The sequence below is a fragment of the Phalacrocorax carbo genome, chromosome 2 (genome assembly GCF_963921805.1).
Source record: "Phalacrocorax carbo chromosome 2, bPhaCar2.1, whole genome shotgun sequence".
Classification (NCBI taxonomy): domain Eukaryota; kingdom Metazoa; phylum Chordata; class Aves; order Suliformes; family Phalacrocoracidae; genus Phalacrocorax; species Phalacrocorax carbo.
Window position 1 is genome coordinate 90,823,107 of NC_087514.1, and position 25,999 is coordinate 90,849,105.

Consider the following 25,999-nt stretch of genomic DNA (forward strand, 5'->3'; position numbering starts at 1 on the left):
TGCTTCACTGATGCAGTAATGATCTTTCTACCTTTGCTTTGACATCCTCCTCCTTCTCTGTGTTCCTGCTCATCTCTCTGTCCCAGTCTGGTGGTAGGTCTTCAGAAAGAAAGAGCTGAATAGGGAAAACAAAGGTGTTGGATGGGGACAGCAATGATCTTACGGGAGTCTGGATGAACTGAGGCTGTGAGTGGTAGTTCCACACACGACCCTCAAATCCCTATGTACATATAAATAATATATAATAATAATAATAATAATAAATAAATATAAATATAATAAAATTTTGAAAGTCATTCATGTAACAAAAAAGAGTATGTCCCACTGGGAAACGCTGAGAATTGAGGGACTTTTCTTTCCTGGTTTGTCTTGCTCAGGACCTGTGCCAGCTAAGGGGATCCAGTTGTGCTGGTTTTTAGCATTAAAACTCCCCAAATGATAGAAATAAAGGGTTGTGACCATTTAACCACAGTGGGATTGCTTGTAACTTCTAACTGCAACTTGGGAAGTATGGTCGCATCCCCTGTCAGGTGTACTTCATCTGATGAAAATTTTTTGTATGTTTTGAAATGATCCTTCCATGTTGTCATTTTGAGATGCTTTTAGTTGTCTCTTATTGAGACTTGTAAATGGCATGTTAAATATGAAATTCTCCATTTAGGTCTAAGCAGATTTTGGAGAGGCCCTATTTTCTTCAGAGATCTGTGAAAAGGAGAGGGAAGGGAGATGAAAATGTATTTATTGAAAAGTTCAGTGCCAGCATCAATTACTTTTTTATCCATGTTCATCAAATAAGTAGCTTTATCTAGAAAGGAAATCAAATTCATGAAACTACTAACAGAGGAAGCTGCCCCCACTTTATCCATGATCCCAGGAAAGAAAAGGAAAAAAAGAGCTATTCCCACTCCTTGTTTCAAATAATACTTGAGTATTTCCTACGAAGCAGAAGGGCTCCCGCAGGAAGAGGTCAACGGTAGCTCATAGTGCTTTGAAAGTAAACCGTTCTCTAGGAAAGCAGGAGATTCAAATCCCAGCACACCTAGATTGTGATTCTGTGTTTAGAACACTTACTGAGGTGGCGAAAAACCCCACTTCTAGAAAGGATGGATTCTGATACAAACTGGAGCAGGATCCCACAAGAGAGGCTGACCATGTCCCCTGCTCCCACTAGAGCCCTTAGCAGCAGCAACAGGTGCTCTGGAGGCAAGAGACTGATCTCACTAGGGAGAAAAGAGGATCCTAACTGGGACCTCCACCTCATGTGTGAGCATCCTTGTCCCTGCCACCAGGACCCATTTTTTAGGAACCAACTCTTCATATCTTTACCTTATTTTCAGGTGTTTCCATACTGTTTGTTTCTGCCTTTTTTTTTCCCAGAGTGGAATGAAACACTCTGTGTGAATCACAACACAGTGGTGGTGCATCCACTTTTATTTTCATTTCAGCAGGAAGAATGAAAGAACATGTATTCTGGAGTGATCTGCAAATATCTGTCCTGGCCTTTTCAGTTCAACTGTCAAATTAAAAAAAAAAGTATGTAGACAGTATCGGTCCTAATACTACTGTCACTCGATGTGTTGTCTCCATCTGCAAATATTTATCTTTGTTACCGTTATGATTAAAAATCACAATAAAGATTTATTTTTAAAAAAGAAGCATCAGTTTATATTAGAGGGCACCTTTTCTGAAAAGAAAAACTCTATGGCCTAAATCATATGGCTCAATGTGCCTAATGCTAGATATACTTTTCCTCCTCAGCCTTTAAGTTTTGAGAGCAAGAAAAGCTACACCTTGAAAGTAGAGGGTGCCAACCCCCACCTGGAAATGCGGTTCCTCAACCTGGGTCCCTTCCGTGACACCACCACCGTCCACATCAGTGTGGAGGATGTGGATGAACCTCCTGTGTTCGAGCCCAGCTTCTACTTTGTGGAAGTGCCCGAGGACGTGGAGATTGGAACCACCATACAGATCATTTCTGCCAAGGACCCAGATGTGACCAACAACTCAATCAGGTCTGTCCTCTCTTTGTGTGTTCCCCCAAGAGCACTCCCTGGTACTTTTGGTTGGTGGGGCAGTGATGGGGCTGAAATAGGAGAAACTCTCTTTCTATTTTTAGCCTGTGGAAATCTTCAGTGGGTTTAGTCAAACCAGATCTCACACACTGAGGGGCTCTGCTACAACTGCCAAAGCAATGCAGGAGCTCACCTGTGCCTTTTCTGTGGTACGGAGCCTGTCTGCATCTAACATTGCAATGAACTGGTCAGGCAAGGCCTGATAGCATACATTAAAAACAAACCCCAGACTCTCATGCCATTGCTGGCACAAAACCTGACAGCATTGCTGAGAGTCTGCTGCCACACCAAGGAGAAGGTAATCAACTCACTTCTCCTCACTCTCCTTTCTGTTTCAAAGCCCGCCTTTGTCAACAGCTCAAATACACAGCTACTTTTGGAATAGATTGAATGCAGACTAATAAATATTCATGAACCACTAAATTATATAGTGTCTGGTCAAAGCTGCAGAGCTAGATATTCCCATAAGGAGTTAAGAAAGGTAAAGCTGTATTTACAGCCATGGGAGCTTCGTAGCTGCAACTCAGCAAGGAGCCAAAGGAGCAGATTTGTGTGATCACAGTGCTCTTTTCCATAGTGGCTGCCAAGGCAGCCCAGTTTATCAAAGAGTGTTTTCCTGTGAGGCCAGCCCACATACTAATTTTCACAGCCTGCAGAAGCTCCAGGTGACTGCAAGTTACTAATCCCAGCAGGTTGGCTCCTCTCATCTGAGAAACACTTTGGGTGTTGAGCTGCTGTTTGCCTAACCTTGTGTCAGTCCAGCTACGGAATTGTCTGTGTCTGGGAACAGTCCTGCGAAATACAGGAGGGAGTCGAAGCGTCAAGTGTCTGGAGTTTTTTGAAGAAAGTTAAATCTATGTGAGCAACTCTGTGGGCTTTAGCTAGGAGACCTGAGCAGACACAAAGCCTGTTCTTAATGATATTGCTTTCTGTGTTGCTGCTCTAATTATTTTTTTCATCTCTGCTACCTTAATATACCTGTCTTTTCTACTTACATTATAAGGTTTTCATACTTCTCATGACATTGTCTCAAATTCTTCAATAAAGCTAAGTATTATACTGTCTGCATCAAAATTTCATTACCTTAAACTTTTTTCCACTCGCATCCTATTTTGCTGATTACTGTCTAGCATTATCCAAACACTGCAGTGCAAACAGCTTTGTGCTAATCTGCTTAAAATAGTATAAGAATAATTCTGCAGACTATCAGAGGGTAGAAGTGTTCATTGTTATATTTAATGAGGTTTTTCTTAGTTTTCTTCAGAGCTTTCCAGTGACTACCCTTGATGAAATAACACTCTATAAAGTACAGAATGCATCACCAAAGATATATTAAAAAAAAAAAAAAGAGTTGCAAATAAACACGGACTCCTTTGTTTCTTCCCAACTTTCTTCCTCTTTTTCTTCCCATCTTCCTCCCTTCCTATTTTCCTTTCTTTCGCCCCTCCTTCCCCCTTTCCTCCCCCATACCTTGTATGTACAAAAGTAAATGAGTGGGGCAGAGGAAACAGGAAAAAGATGAATCTATACCATTTGTAATACTATCTAAAATGCAAATCTGAAGAATTGGTTCTCCTTGCCTCTTATGTGGCAAACGTCCTCCATCCATGCCAGCTCAGCACAGTATCAGTCTGGCAATGCTTTAGGCTTGCTCCACATTCACTTTGCACGGGGCAAGGCAAGATAAGAAAAATAAAATCCCAAATACATATTCTGTTATACAAGATGAAATCCAACTGAAGTTAAAATTATGATCTGAAGCCTCCTTTTGCCATTTTTTCAAGTGTGGAAAAGCCAGGACACATTTTGGAAGGGCTCACTAAACACGGAGGAACTCTTAAATCCTCATTTTCCCAGCTTCCATTATCTGGACTCCCACACTGTGAAATGCTGATTGCTGGAAATATGCTGTGATTGTTGTTAAGCAATTCAGGAAGATTACCTAGAGAGTACAGTGAAAAAAAGTGTGAAGGAGCAGGTATTATTAACAGGAGAACTTACGTGGAGAATCCAGACAAAGACTCCACCTGTGCCTCTTGACACCGGTGATTAATACCACACCACTAATCACAAGGCCATATTCAATTTCAGGTACTCATTGTCCTTAAACTGTCAGAAATTCTTTTTATAGCCCTCATACAAGAATAATTATTATAGCAAAATATAGCAACTCTCATACTTATTTCCCAAATAAATCAAAGGCCTCAGAAATCTCTTTTTTTAATAAGAGATGGGAAGGACTGGGAAGGAAAGGGAAGCAAACCTGCCATCCCACTCTTTTTGATTTTTCTGAAAAAAAGTGTAAAAGAATTTCCCACCAACATAGCTCAATAGTGTTTTATATCCTAGTTTAATAAGTGCCTATATAAAGATCAGTCTGGCATGCTTGTTCCAGTAAATGCATTTGTGCTGAAAGGGGAAATTTCAGGAGAATGAGCCCTGTTCAGCATCTGTTATGACTAACGCTTTCAATTCCCACCAACTTCGAAGAAAGAACCAACAAAAAATAAGTCTGGTCTTTGTTCTAGGCCGTGGCATTTACATATGCGCATGTATGTCTTTTGCCAAAGGATCTCTTACCACGCTCACACAGCTAGCTAGGAAGGCAGCTCATACAAACTGCTGTTAAGAGCAAGGTGATGCATACAAAGGGTATTGAGTATTTTATACAGCCTATGAAACGGTCCCTCTGACCGAGTACAGCAGTGACAGCTGTCAGTCAGCTGCCTACCTGCCCGAGTTTTCTGGCCTGCAAGTACCACCACACTCCCCTGCTCACAAGTGTGAGAAGCTTGTTTTCAGCATTAAACTGACATATTGGCCAGGCAGGTTCAGTAATTATGATGAATTGACCTCACAGAAAGAGCTGTTTTTCTGGCTGGATGATATGAGAAAGCCAGTCATCATCCTTCTTGCGTTGACATGGCTCAATCAGTAGGATGATTCAGGATGCAGGTGGAGTTTATTCCCCTGGAGGAGGAGAGACTACAAAAGCACAAGAAAAGGAACAGTTCCTCCTCGTCATCCTAAGCGCCCAGAGAATGAGCTGATGTAAAGCCATTTTCGTCCTGTCTGAATTGTGCCCAAGGAAAGGGCATAATTATTTTGCTTAGGAAAAGAAATCACACTCCTCACTGACAGATTTTCTCTGTAAAGCAGATGTTCCTGTGCCTTGCTTTGAGGCTTCTTCCTGTAAATCTTCCTGTCGTCCAGCTCCATCCAAGTAGTACTCACTGTTAAATGCCGTTAACCACATGAACTCCTAGTTTTTGAGTATCTCATTCTGTACCTATACAAATCAAGACACAGTTTTTACAAGGGTTACATAATATTTTTAATATGTACTCTTGCAGATACTCAATTGACAGGAGTAGTGATCCGGGGCGGTTCTTTTATGTCGACATTACATCAGGAGCGCTGATGACTGCAAGACCTCTTGACCGGGAGGACGTTTCTTGGCACAACATCACTGTGCTGGCCGTGGAGCTGAGTAAGGAGAATGCAGACTGTACATAGATTAAAGAGATACAATAGACAAAGCAGGCTGAGAGACCTGAATTCAGCAATTCACTTGTTCTTATGCACTGAGTGGGGAGCGTATTAACTGAATTACTCTTCTGACATCAACAAGCGAATACTGCATTTTATTTATTTTTTATGCTCCTTTTCACAGGGTGGTGGGAGGAGTAGAGGCTGGCAATTAAATACAGAGTGATGCTTTTTCAATTCATTAGTATTCCAGGGATTTATTTTAAAGTCTTCCTGATGTCTTTCTGCAAGAGCTCGATCTCTTCAGAAGGGATCGGCAGCTAAACAGACACTGCAAAGGCTGCACAGCTGCCAGAGTCGCCAATCCTACCTGGGAGGATTGAGTGGTGCAGAGACTGGTAGGCAGCAATGACCCTACGCTGCTAGGTCACTAGCTGAAATCTGCTCTGCTTCAGCAGCAAGTAAACGTCATCACCATCTGCTTGCTGCATAAATAATTTGGGCCAGAGTGCTTTGGGATCTTCTAGTACACTGAACTCCTTATGCTTTGGGGTTTTACAATGAGCTAAAAGTCAGCTTACGATTCACCCATGCCAGGTATTTACCAAGGCTATGAGAACAAGATGCTGATCATTTCATAGTGTCAGTATGAAAAATTTAGCTGAGTTTGAAACACTAACAGTTGCGAGCTTCATAAAGGAGCTTAGGATATATCAGCAAATAAAATAAAAGGTTCACCCAGTCTTCACCTGAAATAGCTTTGGGCCACATAGCTTTTGCTCAGGATCTCAGTTCATCTGCTGAGGAGCAGCAGCTTTTCAGAAGCTTGCTGCCAATAGCTGAGTCATTCCTCATGTCTGAGCAAGCTCCATGCACATCCAGGCTGTACCGGAGATATGGGGCGGTTTGAGAGGAAAAAGTTTCAAGAATCTTACCCAAAATGCAATCAGCCATCTTGAAGTTAGCAGAGAGTATATTTCACAAGAGTCGGGGTGACTCTGCCGCATATTTGAAGCTGTTCAGGCACACAATGCCTTTCTGTACCTTTTTCAGCAGTGAGAGGGGTTGGTGACACGATGGGATCTCACCCCCATCTATTTTGATGCCAGCTTTATTTTCAGCCGCCAATGGCCGTTGCAATTCCATGTAAATCCACATACACACATGAGTCCGCAAAAGCTCCCCCTGTAGCAGCACTCGAGGGTAAGAGCAATTTGAAGGCGTGTCTTCCTTTGACTCATCCTCCATGAATCCTCTTTCAGTTTTGCTCTGTACATGTGCAGCACAATATTTTAGTTTAGTGAATAGTTTAAAAAATGTCATAGTTGTGCACTCCTGAATAAAGCTCCTAGTTTTAAATGTTAGATCAATATTACTAAGAGTGTAAACGCAGACATTCATCTGCCACAATGACAGGTGTGTTAGCAAGATATGTAGGGATATGTGGGAAGCTGAAGGAATAAATTATAAATTAGGGAGAAACAATATAGTTTAAAAGTATTATCTCAATGATACAATGTGACACATGTAATGGATACAGCACACTGAACATTTAGGAAAATTCCAGAATGTAAGAAAATTCTTTGTTGTTTATATGAACATATCATTTCTTGCTATAAAGAAAGATATTTGGACATAAATGCATGAAGTGGCATGGATAAAAAAAAAAGATGAAAACAATGATTTTTAACAGTTTTCTGGATTTTTGCACCTTTTGTGACTTTTTAATAATGAATTTATGTTTTTTATTGTTATTCTTTCTGCTTAGAGTTTAATTTTATCATTAAATAAGGGGGAAAAGTGTTTGGGGCAGAAAAACACAGTAAGGAAAAGAAATTATTCTGTAGCCACTTAGTTTGGAAACTGTGAAGATATGTGAAATGATGTATGGATTTACCGGCAAAGAAAGCTAATGAACCAGTGGGACAGAAATATCACAAATGATGTCATACAGAACGTAAAATTTTCATTGCAATTTTAAGCTTCAGTGAAAGCTTCTCTGCACAATTTCATATGTTACTACATTTTAACCCCCACCCTCCACCCCCACACCCCCCCGTATAAACTATCAAAGATTTGGCACTATTTTTGAGTTCAAGGAACAAAAATTCTGAGCAAAAACATATCTGAACTGCAGAATTGTCACTTTCAACAATCTCTAAATAACAAACCTAGCCTTAAGAGAGTCCCTTCCTAATTCGTGCCAACAGTACAAAGGCACAACAAAGAGTATTGCCCAGTTAAAGGGCAATAAAAAGAAATGCGGAGCATTGTCTAAAACTTTTGCATAGAAATAGTCCCATCGGACTGGACCAGGTTGAAGCCTTCCACAGAATTTGTTTGAAAGAGATGCGATTAGATGGGAAGCCAGGATAGGCAGAGATCAGCATTTGCAACTTCACTCCGAGTCACACAACCCGTAAGTGACCGCAGTTCCCAGGGGGAAAATGTCATTTAACACAAGTCAGTAGTGAAAAAGCTGCTTTACCTCTTGAGCATGAGAGAGGAGCAGCCCCTTCCCCTTCCCATATATTGCCCTTCTTTACATTGTGCCTCCTCCTTCCAGACAACCCCTCGCAGGTGGGCAGCGTCTCCGTGACGGTAAAAGTCCTGGATGTGAATGACAATGCACCGGAGTTTGCAAGGTTTTATGAAGCTTTTGTTTGTGAAAACGCCAAAGCAGGGCAGGTGAGAAATGCTACTAACACTGGGGTTGGGGAAGGGATGCTGTCCTACATGGAGACAGCATGCCAGAAAGGGTGAGTGTTGGAAAGAGGGCTCAGCTAACCACACATTTCATCTGAACTCTCATCAGCAGCTGTCAGTGCTGCTTTCCAAAGCCAAGCACATCACACCAGGATTAGCATCATATATAGCACCTCTTTTTTCTCCTGCAGTAGTTTCCATGCTCACTGCACAAGACACTTCATAGCTGAAATAAAGCCTTCCCTTGGGCAGATGCCAGCAGGCAAACACATGGCATGTCTTGTAGCAGCAACCAAGGGAGAAGTCTACTGAGAAATGCCATGGAGTCAGCCCTGCCCACCTGTGACAGACAAGGCTTTCTGATAAAAGACCCTATTTATAAGAGCCTTAAGCACCCCTGGACTTATGGGAGCTGGACATAACATACTACATCAGCTTCAAACAGGTGCCAAACTGAATCTGTTCTGCTGTGAACTGGAGTAGCCAACACAGGACTTTCTGCTCTGCACACTGCAAGCAGCACCTCCAAGCAAGCAGTGAAACCTCTTTGCTCCTCTCCCTTCCAAAACCCCATTGAAGCCCTTGAACAAGGTCTGCCTGTGTCACAAATGGACATGAGCTCTCCCTCGCTGGAGCTGGTGCAAGCTCTACTGCTTGTGGGTAGGCAACCTGGTGCCTCACCACCCAGAGTCCATGCTGGGGACTTGTGTCTCCTAATGCTAAGCTGACTGGCATAGTTTAAACACATAGGCACACCACTCATGACTTGTGAAGGAGAAATTATGCCAGTAATATCACTGTGCTCGCTGAAGCTTCTCTCAGCTTGCTGTGAAGCAGAAGGAAATAACTACTCACTGCTGAGACAACTGTCCTCACAACTACCATATACAGGATAATTTCACCTCATGAATTTACAGAGGTCCTTAATAATATAGGGAACAGCAATCGTTGCCTCACCTTTTTCCTGGTTTTGAAGGGTGTGTCCCCGCAATAATAAGCTTTCCGAGAAATGCACACTAATTTGGAGTGGAGAAAGCCAAATTCTGTTGCCACATTTTGAGAAGGTCTCGTATCAGTTTTAAGGTGGTGAATAAGACCACCACTTTATGGGTCTGTCATTTGCCTTTGAATCCAAAACTAACTTCTGAATGCAAAACTCCAGGTGAAGATTATTCCTTATCTAAAAAGATGCCAGAATGTTTATTCAGACCAAGCTATATCACACTGTGCTTCAAACTGTTAGACCTGCCTTACTAAGCCTCTGTAGGTGAGGTGACAAAACTCTTCTGGATTTAGCGTTGTCTTAGTTTCTTTCCATGGTGTTATTTATTGCATATGCAGAGTGTCTGCATGATTGCCCTTTCTGTCTTTCTTTTCCACTGACATCTTGGGAAGAATTTAATTGATTTAAAGTTAAAAGGGTGATAAAATAATCAACCTGAAGTCCTTTTCTACCTGCAGAATGAAGCTGAAAATAAGTACGGGTTTTCTTACAGGCTCTCTAATGCACTATGAATCTTCTGAACACCCTGGGTCCTCAAAAGAAACATGCAACAGAAGATAGGGATGCATGAGAGAAAGTGTTATTTGAAGCAAACTGACTTTCTCCTCCTGTGTTTAAAAGCTATTTGCATGATCATAGCAAAATAAATGAAGCCTGCAAGGTTTTGAGTCTCTTCTTGATTTATCTATTGTACCTCTGCGAGACAGTCTTATTCAAATGCTCCAGTTGCTCATACTTGTATATATAAAAATGTTATCTGTTTGTTTATTTATATTATATGTATTTTGCTTCTCACCTGTTTCTGCTTTGTTCTCATATTCTGTAGCTGATCCAGACAGTGAGCGCCATCGACAGGGATGACCCACAGGAGGGTCAACACTTCTACTACAGCCTGGCTCCGGAGGCAGCCAACAACCCCAACTTCACTCTGAGAGACAATCAAGGTAATCAGAGTGGACACAGACAGTTAGCTACTCTAATTTCTAATGTCTGAGTTGGACTTGAGAGGCTGTGACTTACAGTGTGTGATAAGACTGCCATTTCAAATAATACCAAGGGACACCTGCTCCTTAAAGGCAGTGATAAAATGACATATTACTTAATACACTTGAAGGTTATGTGATATTTTCTTCTCTATAAATATTCTCTAGCAATAGGCCCCTTTTTCTTCTTTGAGGAAATGTGCCAGTGTTTCGTGCAAATTCAGGTCTTGTGGTCAGGCTGCAGGCATCTCGGATTACCGGAGTGGAAATCGCATTTGCTCAAAAGGAGATGCTTAAAGGTAGGATAGCAGCTGGAACTAGGAGACAAATCTGAGGGAATTACATTGCTCTTTTTTTGTACTCTTCATGTTTTCTCCCAGGCACAGAAAGGGAAGTTTCGTGTGCTATTCCAGTCTTTTCCCCCAAGCACTTTTTTTCTTCCTTTTTGCACATCCTCGTTTCCCTAGGAAAGGGAGGGAGGGAGGAGATGCTGAGCCTTAGGGGGGTAATTTGGCATACAGTTAAAAGTCTGTGTAAGATGCACTAAGCGGAAACTAAAACACCAGTGGGAAGACTCATGGCAAAGTGCTGGCATTTGAGGTTCCTGACCAGTGGAACTTGTTTCTTTTGGGGAAGCAAGTGGTGGTTTTGGAGCCTGCAGGAAAGGCCCACCACAGCAGGCCTTTGCATGACTGCTGCTGACAGAGGATCTCAATGGGCCAACAGCAGTGCTGACATCAGGTCCACACCAGCCTTCATCAGGAAAGAGGGACAACCTTGACTGACCCGATGCAGAGCTTTGAAAGTCAATATGAAGGGGCTGCATTTCAGTAGGAGTTTAGTGTGTAAAGTACCACAAATCAGCAAGCAACTCCAGAATAAATGGGGAGAAACACTGGCCACCTGCAGCAGCCACAGCCAGTCTCCAAGCAGAGTGCCTGCCCCTGCTCCCACACATGCCTGCTTGTCACACGTACGTCCATAAGCCCCTATCTGTGCCTCTGCAGACATATGAAAAAGCAACACAGAGAATGATTAAAGAAGCCCCTGCCTTCACTAACCAAACATGGCTTAAAACATGGTACTGGCAGAGTCTGGAGCCCTCCTCCACAGCATGCTAATGCTTTTTCATCCCAAAAGCAATTTTTTTTCTATAGTGTCCCTGAAGCCTCCCCACACAATTTCTTGCATTTTTGTCCACTTCTCTCTCCCATTCTCTCCCTTTTTTTATTTTTGAATATATATTGCCAAAATAAGTGAACAAATAAAGCACAACTGTTGCTAAAACATTTGGCAAACTAGGTTCATTTCATACTCAAGGCATTGTTCTAAAAAAAGCAACTCGCAAAATTCCCAGCATCAGATGCACTTTTTCTGTCTAGGGCCATACTTGTGATAATTTATAGTGACAGCAGTGACTGAATGGCTGTGCCTCCCACTCTCGTTAAAATGCCAGTTTTCTAGAGATATGTATCACAAGAAGCTTAGGGTACTATTGGTTACAAATTTGAAATAAAAATGTTAAATACCAAACTGCTGACTATCTGAAATATACACATTAAGGATTAATTTACTGCCTCAGCAATTTGGAGTGCAGTAGTCATTTCAGTACCAATAATTTATATTTATATTTTCACCTAGGGACCACTAAGGACTATATAAATGATATGACTTAGTCACAGACAGGGTAGCTATACTGTACGTCACAGGGTGGCAAGACAAGGAACAGAACCCACCTTGCTAGTCACAGCCTGTGCACGTAAACAAGAGGCAGCAACACTTCCCAGACTGGGAAGGCACTGTTAAGATCCACAACTGTGCTGATTACTTGGTTGTCCAATACAGCAGTAAGAGAAACTGCAAGGCACGCAGCCATCCTGGCAACAATTAAAACCTTGATGTATACTGAGCAACAGATAGATCACAGTTTGCATTCTGATGAGCTGTTTTACATATGTCTTTGGCCCTTGTCATTTTAGTCTCTGAGAACTTCTTCAGTCTATTCATTCTCCACATATCTCTGGCAGACAGAGAAATCCTATTGTTCTCCACTTTATAGACGGGCATCTGGGGCAAGGAGAAATTAAGCTACTTACATGCCTGGTTCCCTTTGAGTTCAGTAAAATCAGTGGGAGATAGACATGTAAGTATCTGCAAAGATGTGGGCCTAAATGACTTCCCAAGGCCGTATAGGATACATGTAATGAAGCACAGAATTGAGCCAGGGTTGCCCATGTCTTAGGTTACTGATGTAGGGCTTTGGCAAGCCATCTTCCCCCGCTTCTAAATCTGGGTGAGATTATGCTGGGAACAATTTGGCAAAAGAGGCTTGCTCTAAGAATGGAAGGAACAGTGAAATAAGCTTACTGCATTTCCATATTAAACTCTGAGCTGATCTTCTGTTGACCCTTAACCGCTGCCCTCCATCTTTGGGTACCAGAAACTGGTGAAGACAGTAGCCATTTTAATGGGTGCAGGCATCAGTGTCACACCACCACCAGGCCTGTCATTGAAAGCCTCTGGCAGTCCTCCCCATCGCGTTTAAATTTGTTCTAGGAAAATTTTTGGCTATTTCTTCCTTCCCTAAATCCGTGGTCTACCTCATGCTTCGGTATAGTGCAAAAGCAATGAGCTGAAAATCCCCAAGAAAAAGTGTGAGCCCTTCCTCAAGCCAGTGGTGACTGTAACACCCGCTTCTCTGTGCTCTTTCTCCCACTCCTGGTGAAATATTTCTTTATATTATTTCCAACTGTCCATAATTATTACAATTAGTTTTTAAAAACTAACTGAAGTTCTGGGCTAATCATCCCCAGTTCTTGTACAGATGCATGCAGAAAGACAGCAAGCCTTTCTTGTGAGAAGAGCGGTGGTTAGCTCTGACCTCAGGGTTGGGACCTACACAGTGGTTAGTTCCCCTGACCTCTCCAGGGATGTACATCACTTCCAGCGGGGCAGAAAACTGCAGGAAGGACATGCTCCATGGCTTGCTCTTGCAGCCACAGGAAGACACCGCCCTGCATGCCCACGGGACACAGCTTTCACCTCCTGTTGATCACACAGGTGTGGGACCCACCATGCTGCAATCTTCAGTATCTCTGCTCAGCACCGTAGCTAAGTGCTACCATCCAGCCCTCTGCAAGCCAAAGACATTGCATTGGAAGTTGTGTTGCAAAAATATTGTGCATTTTATCGTGTTTGCATTTTTTTTTTTTAATATAACAGGGCTTTTGTGTCCTCACAAGCCCTCTTCTCTTAATGCCTGGGCCTTAGCTGATAATCAAATTTGGAAGAAGATTATGTATTCTGGTTTTTGCCATGCTGCATCACATTCCAGGATGTCCTTTGCACTGCACATCAAATCACAGTGGCTTTTGATGAGTCACAGAACAAGCTTTGGCACCAATGTATTGCAGTTGCAGAGTAACAGGTAGAGCGAATCTTTAGGGATGATTTGGATGCATGCCTAGTACAAAGAAAAACAAAACAAAAGGACTGAAATGTAGTGCCAGGAGTCACCAAGAGAATTTTATCATTAAAAGCATTTAAGACCTGGGTGATATGGTCAGCACATCACAGCAAATATATATACATACACACACATATATCTTTCAATATTTGATTACAGAAACTTGGTTTTGGCCAGAAAAAATAATTATGGTTAAAAACACTTGAGATCTCTCACTAGTTGATTTTGCAGAGCTTCAGTCAGGTTCACTGCCTGTGACTTCTTTTACAGGCAAAGTATGACTAGCTCAGAATAATGAAGTCTTTTTCCCTCGCAAAGAGCAATTTTACATAAAATTAAGGTTTGCTGTCACCTGAATAGAATTTGTGACTTATATTGTAAGTCAGTTGAAAGAGAGTGAGTCTTTCACTCAGGAAAGAGAAATGCAACTAAACTACTACACTGTTAAGGTGACTCAGACATTTCCATTGACACAGCATAAATCCAGGCACTTTGCCATCTTCTGCCCTTTGGGCTGCTTTTTCTCATGCTAAAACAGGCCCAGTGATGAAAAGATGTGGTATTAATAGCTGGGGAGCACATACTAGAGGGCACATAAACAGCCCGAGGGAGAGAAAGCACTTGTCTGTGACCCAGGAGAGGTGGTTGCAGGAAGCAAGGGCTCCCATCCGCAGCACACCCCTTGCCCAGGGACACGTTCCTGAAAATCATCTATGTATGTCCACACCCACTGCACATACACAGAGCTGCATGGCATATCAAAGGGTGGTGAAATCAGTGAACAGTGACACATAATCAGTTTTAAGCAACTTTGGGGATTTCGTCTTGCACCTGGTGGTTTCTTCTTAAAGCTCCAGCTCTTGGGATCACATGACTTAACAAGACACTACAATTTCTCTATATATTCACATACAGGCATGCATGCGCACTTCAGAATTATATTCTTTCAGAGTAAAACTTGAAATTTCATTGATGTGCAAGAAATAAAAGACCCTCAGATTCCTTTTAAAAACATGTCACAAATTCTAACTAATATCATGAACTGCGGAGCAAGACATCTCAATACTTATGTGCGCCAGTACTGTCTGATGCTGTAAGATTTGCAGCACAAAGTATGGAATCTGGAGCATAATTTAAGTCTAGCAGGCAAGTCTAGCAACTCTAGCTTGAGTTTGGATATATTCCATAGCTGGCTGTATATAACACTTCTGATTTCACTCCTAAAAGCCATCAAATAATTTCTGATGTTCAAACTACAGCAGATAAAACAGCTGATTTACCTGCATGCAACCTGAGTTTCTGCACTGAAGGAAATCACCCAAGACGTAAATTTTAGCAGTGAATTGACAGGGAAATGATAAGGAAATGGAACAATACCTTACTGATATTTGGGGTTTTTTCACAGTCTACTTGTGATCAGGAGGTTTCTTGCCATTTCCAGGCAGCAGCTCTGTTGTGCCAATCCACTTGGGAAGAGCCGATTGGCATCCTGCATTTCCAAGCATAGCAAATGTACATTGGTAACAACCTGGAGATGCAGATGGCCAGACCGTGACCTCTTTTGAGCCAAGGGAACGGGAAACAAAACTAAGTAGTAAAAGAAACTGCAGGAAGCTCAGCTCCCAAAAATCCCACAGTATCACTCCACAGGGTCAAGGCTTGTAGGTCTGCCAAAGAGAAAAAGTACCTGTCTTCCCCTTTGATCTTAGCTGGCCCAAGATTTGCAGACATGTTTGTAAGAAGAGCCAATTTTCCTGCAGGTTCCTATAGACTCTCTGGTGCCCCAGGTCACATTGAGGACATTCAGTCTTGCAGTTTCCAAAAGTCTCTCAGGCCCAAACCTTAAAAGTCAGCACTGACAAAATCATCACTGATCTCCAGAGGTTTTGCCTTGGCATTCCTGAGATGAAAATTGAGAAGAATAAATTCCTGAATCCAAATTCTTTCTGATCAGGAAACTTGGTGCACAGTCTGAGGAATTTGAGGGCGGGGGTAGACAGAAATTTGAATGCCACTGGGAAATTTTGACATTTTAAAAAGCATGCAGAATATGAAGGAAAAAGCCCCAGAGGTAGGAATTTCCCTTGAAATGACCAAGAGCGACTGGCTGTTAGGTCACTCTCTTATTTTGTTTCTGCAGCATTATTTTGATTCATTTTGATTCAAATTCTTATTAAAAAAAAGATGGTCACACTAAATGAAGCAGAATGGTCAAATCAAAGCAGACTAATTCTGACAATGATGACATGAAGCATTCTGACTTTTTTCAGTGGCAAAAGTGCCAGTGAAATTGCATGTATTTCACTGAAAAGTGTTTGGTTGCAAATATTCAACTCTCTGCTGCTCTAGGATAGCAAGCTGATTTTTTCCTTTGCCTCATTGTTGCCTAAAGCAGATGGCCATGCCGTGTATCAAAAAACATAAAGAGAATCTTAACATGTCCGCAAGGGTTATACTCTAGCATCTCCAAAATGGTGGCAGCGCTTAAGAGTGAAGTCTAGAAATGCTGCTGAGCATGAACAGAGACTACAAGTTGCCTTCAACTGTTTTGTTCTGTCTTGCCTTCTGAAAGCTCTTTTAGCTAAATCTGAAGGCTGTAAGTTTGCTTGGGGCACTTTATGTCATAAGGGGTAAAGGCAACTCATAAGGTGTGCATGCTTTGCAGGTTTGGAGCTATGGCCTGAGAAGATACTGAAATAGGGGAGGCAGAGGCATAATGCTGATTAATGACAAACTGACAAAAAAAAAAAAAAAAAAAACAAAGAAAAAAAGAGAGAAGACAACTGGATGTGGGTCTAGGGCTGCTTTTTTTAACCTTCCTTCTCTGCTGAACATATTTGCTCTGTGTATAAGTTCTCTCCATTTATTTTCTACCCCTAGACAATACAGCATGGATTTTGACAAGGCGCTCTGGCTTCAGACAACATGAGCAGAACACCTTTTACCTCCCCATCCTGATTAGCGACAATGGCCGCCCCGTGCTGAGCAGCACGGGTACACTGACCGTGGACGTGTGCAGCTGTGATGATGATGGCATGGTGATGTCCTGCAATGCGGAGGCCTATGTTCTCCCCGTCAGCCTGAGCAGAGGGGCACTCATTGCGATCCTCGCCTGCATCTTTGTCCTGCTAGGTAACCCTTGGCTGCTTCCTGGGAGGGGACAAACTCTTTGGTTCTGGCCAGGGGGTTGCTGATCCACTGAAGGTGAAGGACACAAATACATACATTTATGTATATGTATATATTATATGTAGACACCCACATACTTAAACGGCCAAATCAAGGACCAGATGGTGTAGTCAGTTGCACATGGCTTCAGACCCTGGGGTGTTGGAATGGGGGAAAAGTATGGCCTGCAAATATTGCTACCAGATCCCCAAAGTGCTAAGGTATCTGGTATGGCCCTGCTTTCCTGGAAGGAGTATGCCAGGAGAAAGTACTGAGACCTGTGGCTGGGGACAAGTTACTTTCTCATCCTCAACAGTTTCTGATCATGTGCTCTCACAGGAAAAAGGAATGGCAAGTCCAGTTCCACCTCTTGTCTTTTGGCAGGAGATACCCCCACCTCCACACTTTTCCCTTGAGACACTGCATTTAAATGGTGCCTGTGCTGCTATAAAGGGGCTGACTGTCTTGCATGTGTCCTGTCTCCAGAAATAAATTTCATCCTTTCTTTGCCCAGGTCTTCTATGTCCCCTGTTAGCTGTTGGTATCAAAAGAACTTCAGTTCCCTCATTCACTGTCTTGAGTCAATGAGATATTATTCCCTGAAATTTCAGAGGAACCAGTTTGAGGAGCAGTGGAGTAGAATACAGGAAAAATTCTTTAAAAGTGCCTCAGTTCTAGCCCTGCAAAGGAGCCTAGATACCTCAGTCCAAAATTTCAGCATTCAAAACCTTTGCTGAGTTCTAGCCCTGGAAGTACAGTCACCATGGGATGGCACATTTTCAATAGTAAAGCCCTCTGGTGCCTGTCTGACCACTCTCCCCAAGCTAAGAAGCATCTGCATCAAATTAGCACAGAGCAACTGACCAAGGCAGTGTCTTGCAGACAAACACAAAAATGCTTTGGAGCAGACTAAGGGGCTAGCTCTGCATATTACCGCATAGGCAGACATATCACCACAGTGCCTCAGCACCATCCATCTGTGTCACATGCAGTATCCAGCCCAAGAGGCACCTCCAAATCAGGCTGCAAAACCCAGCTACACAGAAGGAGAAAATTATAGAGCTGTCTGCCACTGCAGATAAACTTACTGATACCTGATCTGGCTAGCTTAAAAGTAGCTCGAGTGTCTCTACAGTGCATTGGCAAGCACCACTGGATAGACATGTCCTAAGCATCACTGAGAGTTAAGACTTAAGGAGAGAAAAGGGACAGATTAGCAGGACCTCAAGCTACTAATTTTGTCCGGGGGAGGGGATTTCTGCACCCCTCAACCCGCAAACACCACAGCTTTTTAAATCCAAGGGGCTGGCTAGGCTCTTTGAGAGGAAACCAGGGCAGCAGAGTATCTGAAGCCCTTGCAGGACCTGCCTGCTCGCTGATGGCTCTGTGTCTTGGTTGCCTCCTGCAGTGCTGGTGCTCCTCATCCTCTCCATGCGGCGCCAGCGGAAGCAGCCGTACATTATTGATGAGGAGGAAAATATCCATGAGAACATTGTCAGGTACGACGACGAGGGCGGCGGGGAGGAGGACACAGAGGCCTTCGATATTGCTGCCATGTGGAACCCACGGGAGGCCCAGCTGGTGGTGAAAAACCGTCAGGACATGCTCCCAGAAATAGAGAGCCTCTCCCGATACGTGCCTCAGGCATGCGTCATGGACAACAACGTCCACAACTATGTGCTTGCCAAGCTGTACGAAGCTGACATGGACCTGTGGGCACCTCCCTTCGACTCCCTCCAGACGTACATGTTTGAAGGGAACGGCTCGGTGGCGGAGTCGCTCAGCTCCCTACAGTCGGTGACGACAGACTCAGACCAGAGCTACGACTACCTGACGGACTGGGGGCCGCGCTTCAAAAAGCTGGCCGAGATGTACGGTGCCACGGACAGCAGTGGGGCTCTGTCGTAACGGACGAGGAGTGGCAGAAGGGTTTCCATGCGAAACAGTGTCCGGTTATGTCCATTCTCATCAGATGCTTCCATGGACATGGGTGAGGCCTCCTTAAAAATAGCAATACGGTGCTTGGATGAGAATGGGAAGAAGGGTGCGAATGAAGGTCTCTCTGGATCAGCTTTACTCAGTTAAATTAAGTCATGTTTTTGAAACAGTGAGAAGCAGAAGGAAGAAGGGTTTTTTTCTGCTTTTTACAGCAAAATTGGAAAGCTCCACAACTGGAATATAATGACATTACTCTCTCTCTCCCTCCCTCTTTCTCTCTCTCTCCCCTGTACACGGCAGCTTACTGAGCTCTATACATCTGGATTCAAAGATCTGTAAACTCCAGCTGTAATCTCTGACTCACTGAGGTTCCCCACCGGTTATTTTTCCCCCATGAAAAAGGAAAAAAAAATTGCTTGCTAACAAGAGGAAAAAAAAAATCCCACAAAGCAGAAAATTGAAACTGGAATCTTAGAGGGCTCTTTGTAAACTAAACCTCCTCTCTCTGTTGCTAACAGAGTCCTTTTTTAATCCTTTAGAAACAAGGCTGAGGTTTTTTTCCACCTGGCCGAGCAGGCTGGGAAAGAGGCTTTGAATTTCTGCTCTAGTTTAATGGCTGATCTATGAGCGTTAACACTAATCCATCTCCTACCAAGTTTGTGTAAATTTATTCTCAGCTCTTTAAAACCATGACTCCACTAAACTGCTCAGAACAAAACCAGAAAATCTGCCTCTTTTGCACTGTAGATGTCTCTTCCATGTGCCAAATGTGAAGATTAGATTCTACCAATGAAAGCCAAATAAATTAAAAAAAAAAAAAAGAAAAAGCTATATTTGGTAACTACATGGGTTAGATGGGCTTTCCTAATCTGTGTGAAGTCAATCCAAGGGATGTTTACATATTGTAGATAACCTACTTGAACAAATACAGTATTATAGACCAATAAATGGATGTAAGAAAATTACATGTATAAGTTTTGTATATTTGTTAATTTTGGTAATAAATATGATGTACTGCATACAGTACAATACCTTAGCACCTCTTTTAATAAAAGTTAAACAGAAGGGAAAGTCTGATGGCAATTTATTGAATACTTTGCACGCAGCAGTTAGCGCTTATCTGTGGCTTTGCGCACCTTGAGCATCAAGAAAAAATAGTTCATCAGCATTGTGTCAAGGAGACAAGCCTTCAGTTCGCAGGTTCAAGCAGATTGTCTGCTTCTTTTACTGGTGTTCACTTGGACATTGTCCTTAACAGTGAATCAGCCCAAGTGCAGCCCACCAGACTAGTTACTTTTCTATTCCAACTATGCTGAAGTCAAAAAGAAGTCTTGGGTGATTTTTCTGAAATGTTATGGGTGGGGCATTGAGAAGCTTGGACACCAGTTACACAGCCCTGACAGAATCTCATGCCTTCAGAGTCATGACAGACTGTAACATGCAATGCCCATTTGTGGTCATTCTTACTCTGCAATCAAAGTTGTGAGCCTGGATCTTATCTTGTTTGCATGTGTAAATAGGAAGGGCCAGGGCAATTACACTAACACAAGTTTAATGGAAGATGGCAAAACACTTCTGGAAAGCAGAACAGTCTGCAATGACATTTGCAGGTTTCTTTCTAGCTAAGGAATCTCTCCACCTCAGATTGCCCAGAAAATAGATGTGCAGACATAACCACCCACTTACCACACTTCTACGATGTGCATACTGTGCTCAGTTTCTGTTGCAGATATGCACAAAAAACTGCCGTCTCTCTTTTTCGTAATCTTAGGCTGTACCAATTTAAGAGAGGAGCCTTGCTTCCACAAACTCATACAAAGTCATGCACCCCAGGAAAACCAGGTAGCCAGCAAGGAAAAAAAGTTTTTGTGATTTCTCAAACATTTGCTTATCTGGCATGATGAAAATCTGTGCCTTCACAAACATAATATGCCATGGGGTCTGCTTACCACCTGAACTTGCCTTACGCCATTGCAGAAAAAGCACTGAAAATCGTATGATAATGATTCTTTTACTCATCTCATAGCACTTACCCTCACATATCATATTGATTTTATAATACAAGACAGAGCAGCAACCACCATGATCAAAGAAAACAAACACTAAACTGGTGGTGCTGAGACTATGAGAGCTTCCTCACCTCCTGACACAACAGGAATCACAGAACACAGGGCAGGAATGTAGATAGAGAGGACATCTATTCTACCACTTCACTGCCTGAATTAATCATCAGTTTTATATATTTTAAGCAGATGCCTGTTTAGTCTTAAAGCTCTAATTGTTAAGACTCTTGAACCTCTCTAGGCAATCTTCCACTGCATCAATATATTCAGTGTTGAAAGCCTTCCCTGGGAAGTATAAGGCAAGTACCCCTTGCTGCCACATAAGCCTGCAATGCACGTAGATTACTTTGTCCCTCTGTAGGTCTATGGTTTGGTATTTTCAGACTATTACAATCTCCCCCTTTAGCCACAGTCTACAGTAAAAAAAGTCCTCCGTGTCCTGATACCACAATGGTTTACTTCTCCCATTGAAGGCAGAGTGGGAGGAAGAGTGGCAGAAATGCAGTCTAGCATTACATTGTCTTCAACTTGAAGATACCTAGTGCATTTACCAAGGGTTTTCCCAGGACAAGCTGCTCCACAGCAATAGCCTCTGCAAGACGGGCTACGTAGCAGCTGAGACCAGCTTCTTATCTCGTGTACCACACAGTGGGGAAGGCCCAACAGCACTTGTGTTAAGTGCTTGCACTTGCACCAGAGGGGAGCCTGCAGGGAGAGCAGGCTCTGAACCCACCTTCCAAAGCTGCATGCCACTGTTAGGCTATCTGATTGCCCTTCGGTTTGCCTCAGCTCGTGAGCCCAGTCAATAGTCAGACAGCTTGATGCTGTGACACTTACCAGCTGGTGTTTAGTAGGCACTTGGCAGCCTAGCTTTTTTTTTTTTTTCCATTTTATGGAACAGGTGACAGTATTTTTGCGGTCTGTGAAATCTCTAGGCAAACAACCAACACTTGTATCTATCACCCTCCCACAAACAAAACTGAAGAATACCCTATTTTTACTGATGAGATATAAAAAGGAACCATTTCTAGATACATCAGGGCTCAGCAGGCCTGCCCCAGAGTAGAAGAAGGCAGAAGCCTAAGCCCAGGGGGAACGTATGGTGCCGCAGGCTGGCAGTGAAACAAACGTGCTGATCATGCAGGTCCTCAGTCTCCTGCCCTGGGGCTTCTGCGGGCCAGGCCTGGCAGTGTGCATGAACATTTGCAACACCGCCTAAAACCTGCTAGTGGTTCACAGCCGGGAGCTCAGCCTGCCATGGTGGAGGGACTGGGCTTCTCCACACCAGTAGACACCTCCAGGTGGCAGCCCCAGTCCTGCATAGGACCCACGTGGTACCCACTGCCCTGGTGTAAGGGCAGAAATGTCAGAGGGCCAGGACAAGATCCCATATGACCTCACCAGTGTCCACAGTCTGCCTGTGCTCCAAGGCCAGTCTGAGTGCATAGAGCTTTTATCACTATTCATTTCATTTGGTTCCTCTGGTGACATTTTTTATCCACAGCTGCCAGTTCTCAGGAAAAAACAAAGACAACTTACCATCCAGCAACAATCTCCTAGTCTCAGCTGTGGCTGAAAATAAATGGTTCAGAGGAAAAAATACCAGAGTGTGTAAGCCATTTTACCAATTCTGGGCACTTGAAAATTGAGCATGTGACCTAACTAACCCATCTAAGCTCTTTCTCTAACTAACAGAGCTAGAGAAGGAGCGATTCATTCCCCCTGTCTTGGCCATCAGTATGATGCTATGGTCCTCTGGAGGTGCTTCTCTCTCAGTTAACGGCCTGGCCTCTGGGGATTTATCCATGCAGTTCAGAGTCTGGCCCTAGGCATGACATTCTCAAGTCCTCTGCTCTGCATTTGGTTTTTTGAGTGACAACATGCAAACTCTACAGTCTCTGATGTTTTCCTTTTCCCTTTCTACCACCCTTCTCTGTCTTGTCTAGGTAGATTGCATGACCTGCATTATACTGCATTTGGTTGTCGCATCTAGGCTCTGAGTAGCAGCTCTCTTTAAACTGTCTGTCAAGAGCCCAGATCTCTTCAGAGCAAAATGCAGAACTCAAGAATTCATAAAAAGAGTCAACCTCATTCTTCCTGGCAAAAATTCTCTTGAAACGTTGCATTTCATTTGCTGTTGTGTTGCCCATTTATCCAGCTTTATTAAGACCCTCTTGATTTTGTCATTTCTCCTCCATCTTTTATTGCTCTTAATAATTTTATTCCACTGTCACATTTGCTTCCTACGATCCCCTTTTAGATCATTCATTAAAACCAATAGTGACACAGATACTTGGGGGACCGAAAAGTTTTATTTTGGTCACCTTGAAATATGATTTACTAGCCTGTGCCTGGGTTTTGCTTGGTGCAACTGTCATATAGCACAAACTATAACCTGCTCCATTGCCTGCTGCCTGACCACTGCTCCCAGGAACCATCAAACCAGAGGGACAGATGGTCCCAGAGGTCTGCCCTGCATGTGACTCACATCTTACCTGTCCTGGCCATGAGTAAGAGAAATGAGGCACGTGAAAGAGGCACAAATTACGCCTGACATACTCCAGAAAAGTTCTGACCTGGACAAATTCAAAGTTGAGTAGATTCAGCTGCTTTTGCCTTTGTGCTGCCAGGGTCTTATTATTACTAAGGTGCTGTCAGGTGTGATCACTTTGGTTTATGCTAGCTTAGCTATCAGTTAGACCAAACCCAGGAGAGGCTGCTGCTCCCCAGGAGAGAAGGTGGATTCAATAGTGAGGACAGCATGTGAGGAAATCCATGCTGTTACAAACTAAATATGTTGCTGCTTTCCCTCCTCCTGTCTGTGAGGATGTGGGGCAGCCCATTGCATCCTACTCAAGAAACATCCTTAATGTATGCTCTTCACATGCAGCTGGTGTAAACAGAGAGTGGTTAGGTCCAAGACATCCTAATTTGTGCCTGCTGAGAACTGCAGCACTCAGAAAAGGAGGAGCTGCCTTTCATTCAGTAGTGCCCTGTCTCTCTCAGGGCAATGAATATGCCATCAGAGTGCTCCTAGATAGCCACTGCTACAAAACAGCCGCATCACCTAAGGGATTCGTTCTCATGCATAGAGGTCAGTGATTTACCTCTACCTCTCATTTGGACTGTAATGCAGTAATAATCTCTATCAGTGCATCCTCTATAAACAGAGGAAAAATTATCAGGGACAGCAGTGAACCTGAGGCGGAGTCAGAGTTATGATCCAAGGAAAGCAATAAGGGCTGGAGAGTCTCGCTGCCAAACCAAAGCTTTAGGGACAAATTTTCAGTTTTGCTTTCCTATATCAACCTTCTAAAGATCCTGCCCCCACAGACAAGCAAGATATTTTACTGTTGGCCTCAGAGGTGGCAAACCAGGCCACCTGCGTCACTGGCTTTGAGGAGAAGTAACAGTGCAATGCTGATACTGGATTTCCCAAGAGATATTAGAGTAATATGGTGGAGGAGGTGGAAGAGAATCACTTTACAATTACTGTAAAACATCATGTGATTTTTTTTTTTAAGAGCTGATGTAGAAGGCAGTACACAGTCTCAACCATTTCAGACCTCATTTGTTATTAAGCCCCCTATTAAGGAATGGGCCTTTTGAGGAATATGAATTTTCAAATTAGCATCTTAATATCTATAAGGCCAGTCCCATGATGACTGATCCTATAATTTTTTCTGAAAGGTGCATGAGCTACATTTGATACTAGAGGCAGAAACGCTTGCCATGCCATATAACAAAAGATTGTAATAATAAATATAGTAATAAAAATAGACAACATCTACCACAAGGGGGAGGGGGGAGTCCTGTTTTGTGGGGAAGGTGAAAGTTCCCAGACTCATCATGGGACCCAGGAAGCTGAATGCCTAGTTAAAGGTTTGTTATTTCCAGATGCTCATCCTGCCAAACAAACATGGGTAAGTCAGGGTACAATGTGATCCTTCTCAGCATCAGAGTACCATGATGAGTGTGGAATAAGAGATTTGCCTTTTCCACCAAGTCTAGAAAAAGAAAAACCTGGAAAATCTCATTTGGATGCTGTTTGGAGCACGTAGAGAGCCTGGAGCAGCCTGCAGTGCCCTGTTCCTCCCAGCATAGCTTAATGCTCTTGTGCTCCACTGGCACCAGTCCTTCAGCACAAGGACCACTCCTCCCAGGTAGGAAGTACAAAGGAAGGGGAAGAGGAATCCTCTTGAAACCAGTAGAGAAGATAGCCCATGCAAGGGAACCTGTTTTCCCTTTTGCTCTCCTTGCTGCCACTGTTACAGGTACAGCAAAACCTCCCTGCACCTCGTTGCCCCTTTACAATGGGAAGAGGGTTCACTGCCATGATCACTGCAGAGCATCAGAGCCACTGCTGGTCCCCAGTGGGTCTCTGAGTGTCTCAGATTGTCTTAACCTGGTCCTCATTCAAATCAGTTATGAGGGAGAAATCAGGGAACCCAGGAATCCCCTTTTTCCTTCAGCTGTGGAGGTATTTGCCCCTGGTAGCCCAGGATGTAGTTCAGAACAGGATAATTTTTACAGCTGCGTAACCTTCATGTTCCCTACATGTGATATAACAGGTATCACTATGAACTTACAGGAAAAGTGTTTCTGAGCCCAGAGCAGGAAAGCTGCTCTTCTCCCAAGCAGTAGTGCTAACACAGGGTAAGTTGTTTGGGCTTGTTTGTTTGTTTGTTTGTTCTTTTTGCTTGGATTCTTTCGGGAGCAGTCAAAGGGAGACAACATGCCCAGCATGGGCACTTCTTTTTGAAGGACCTCAACTATTCTGTAAGGTCACAGGCTGGGAAAGGTAGGAAAAAAAAAAAAAGGTACAAAGCAATCAGGTGAGTTTTTAATGGAAACAGACCCCCAGCCTGCATATGACATCTTCCAACATGGGGGCATCCTTTTGGTTTAGAAATCCCTTGTTTACTTTCAGCTTGGAGCCAGGTTCTCAAAAAGAAAACTAACTAATTGAGGTACCTGCTTTCAATAGCATCAATCTTGTCCCTGCTGTCCACAGTCTTGCATTTAAGATGTCCACTAGAAGTATGGAAAAATGTGCATATTCTGCCTTTAGACTGTATGCTACAAAGAGTTTTGCAAACCTCAGTTAAGTA

The 25,999-nt window shown here is 43.2% G+C and overlaps 1 protein-coding gene across 3 annotated transcripts in view; it reads left to right on the forward strand.

Moving 5' to 3' along the window:
• The window catches only part of CDH20 (cadherin 20), a 119,185-nt gene extending 99,295 nt beyond the window's left edge, over nucleotides 1-19,890 (forward strand). For all 3 annotated transcript variants that reach the window (XM_064443441.1, XM_064443442.1, XM_064443440.1), the window contains 6 exons: nucleotides 1,759-2,012; nucleotides 5,426-5,562; nucleotides 8,128-8,249; nucleotides 10,097-10,214; nucleotides 16,600-16,851; nucleotides 18,296-19,890. In XM_064443441.1, the coding sequence (XP_064299511.1) occupies nucleotides 1,759-2,012; nucleotides 5,426-5,562; nucleotides 8,128-8,249; nucleotides 10,097-10,214; nucleotides 16,600-16,851; nucleotides 18,296-18,795 (1,383 nt within the window). In that variant the 3' untranslated portion in view covers nucleotides 18,796-19,890. The remainder of the gene's footprint in view (nucleotides 1-1,758; nucleotides 2,013-5,425; nucleotides 5,563-8,127; nucleotides 8,250-10,096; nucleotides 10,215-16,599; nucleotides 16,852-18,295) is intronic.
• The last annotated feature ends 6,109 nt before the right edge of the window (nucleotides 19,891-25,999 follow it).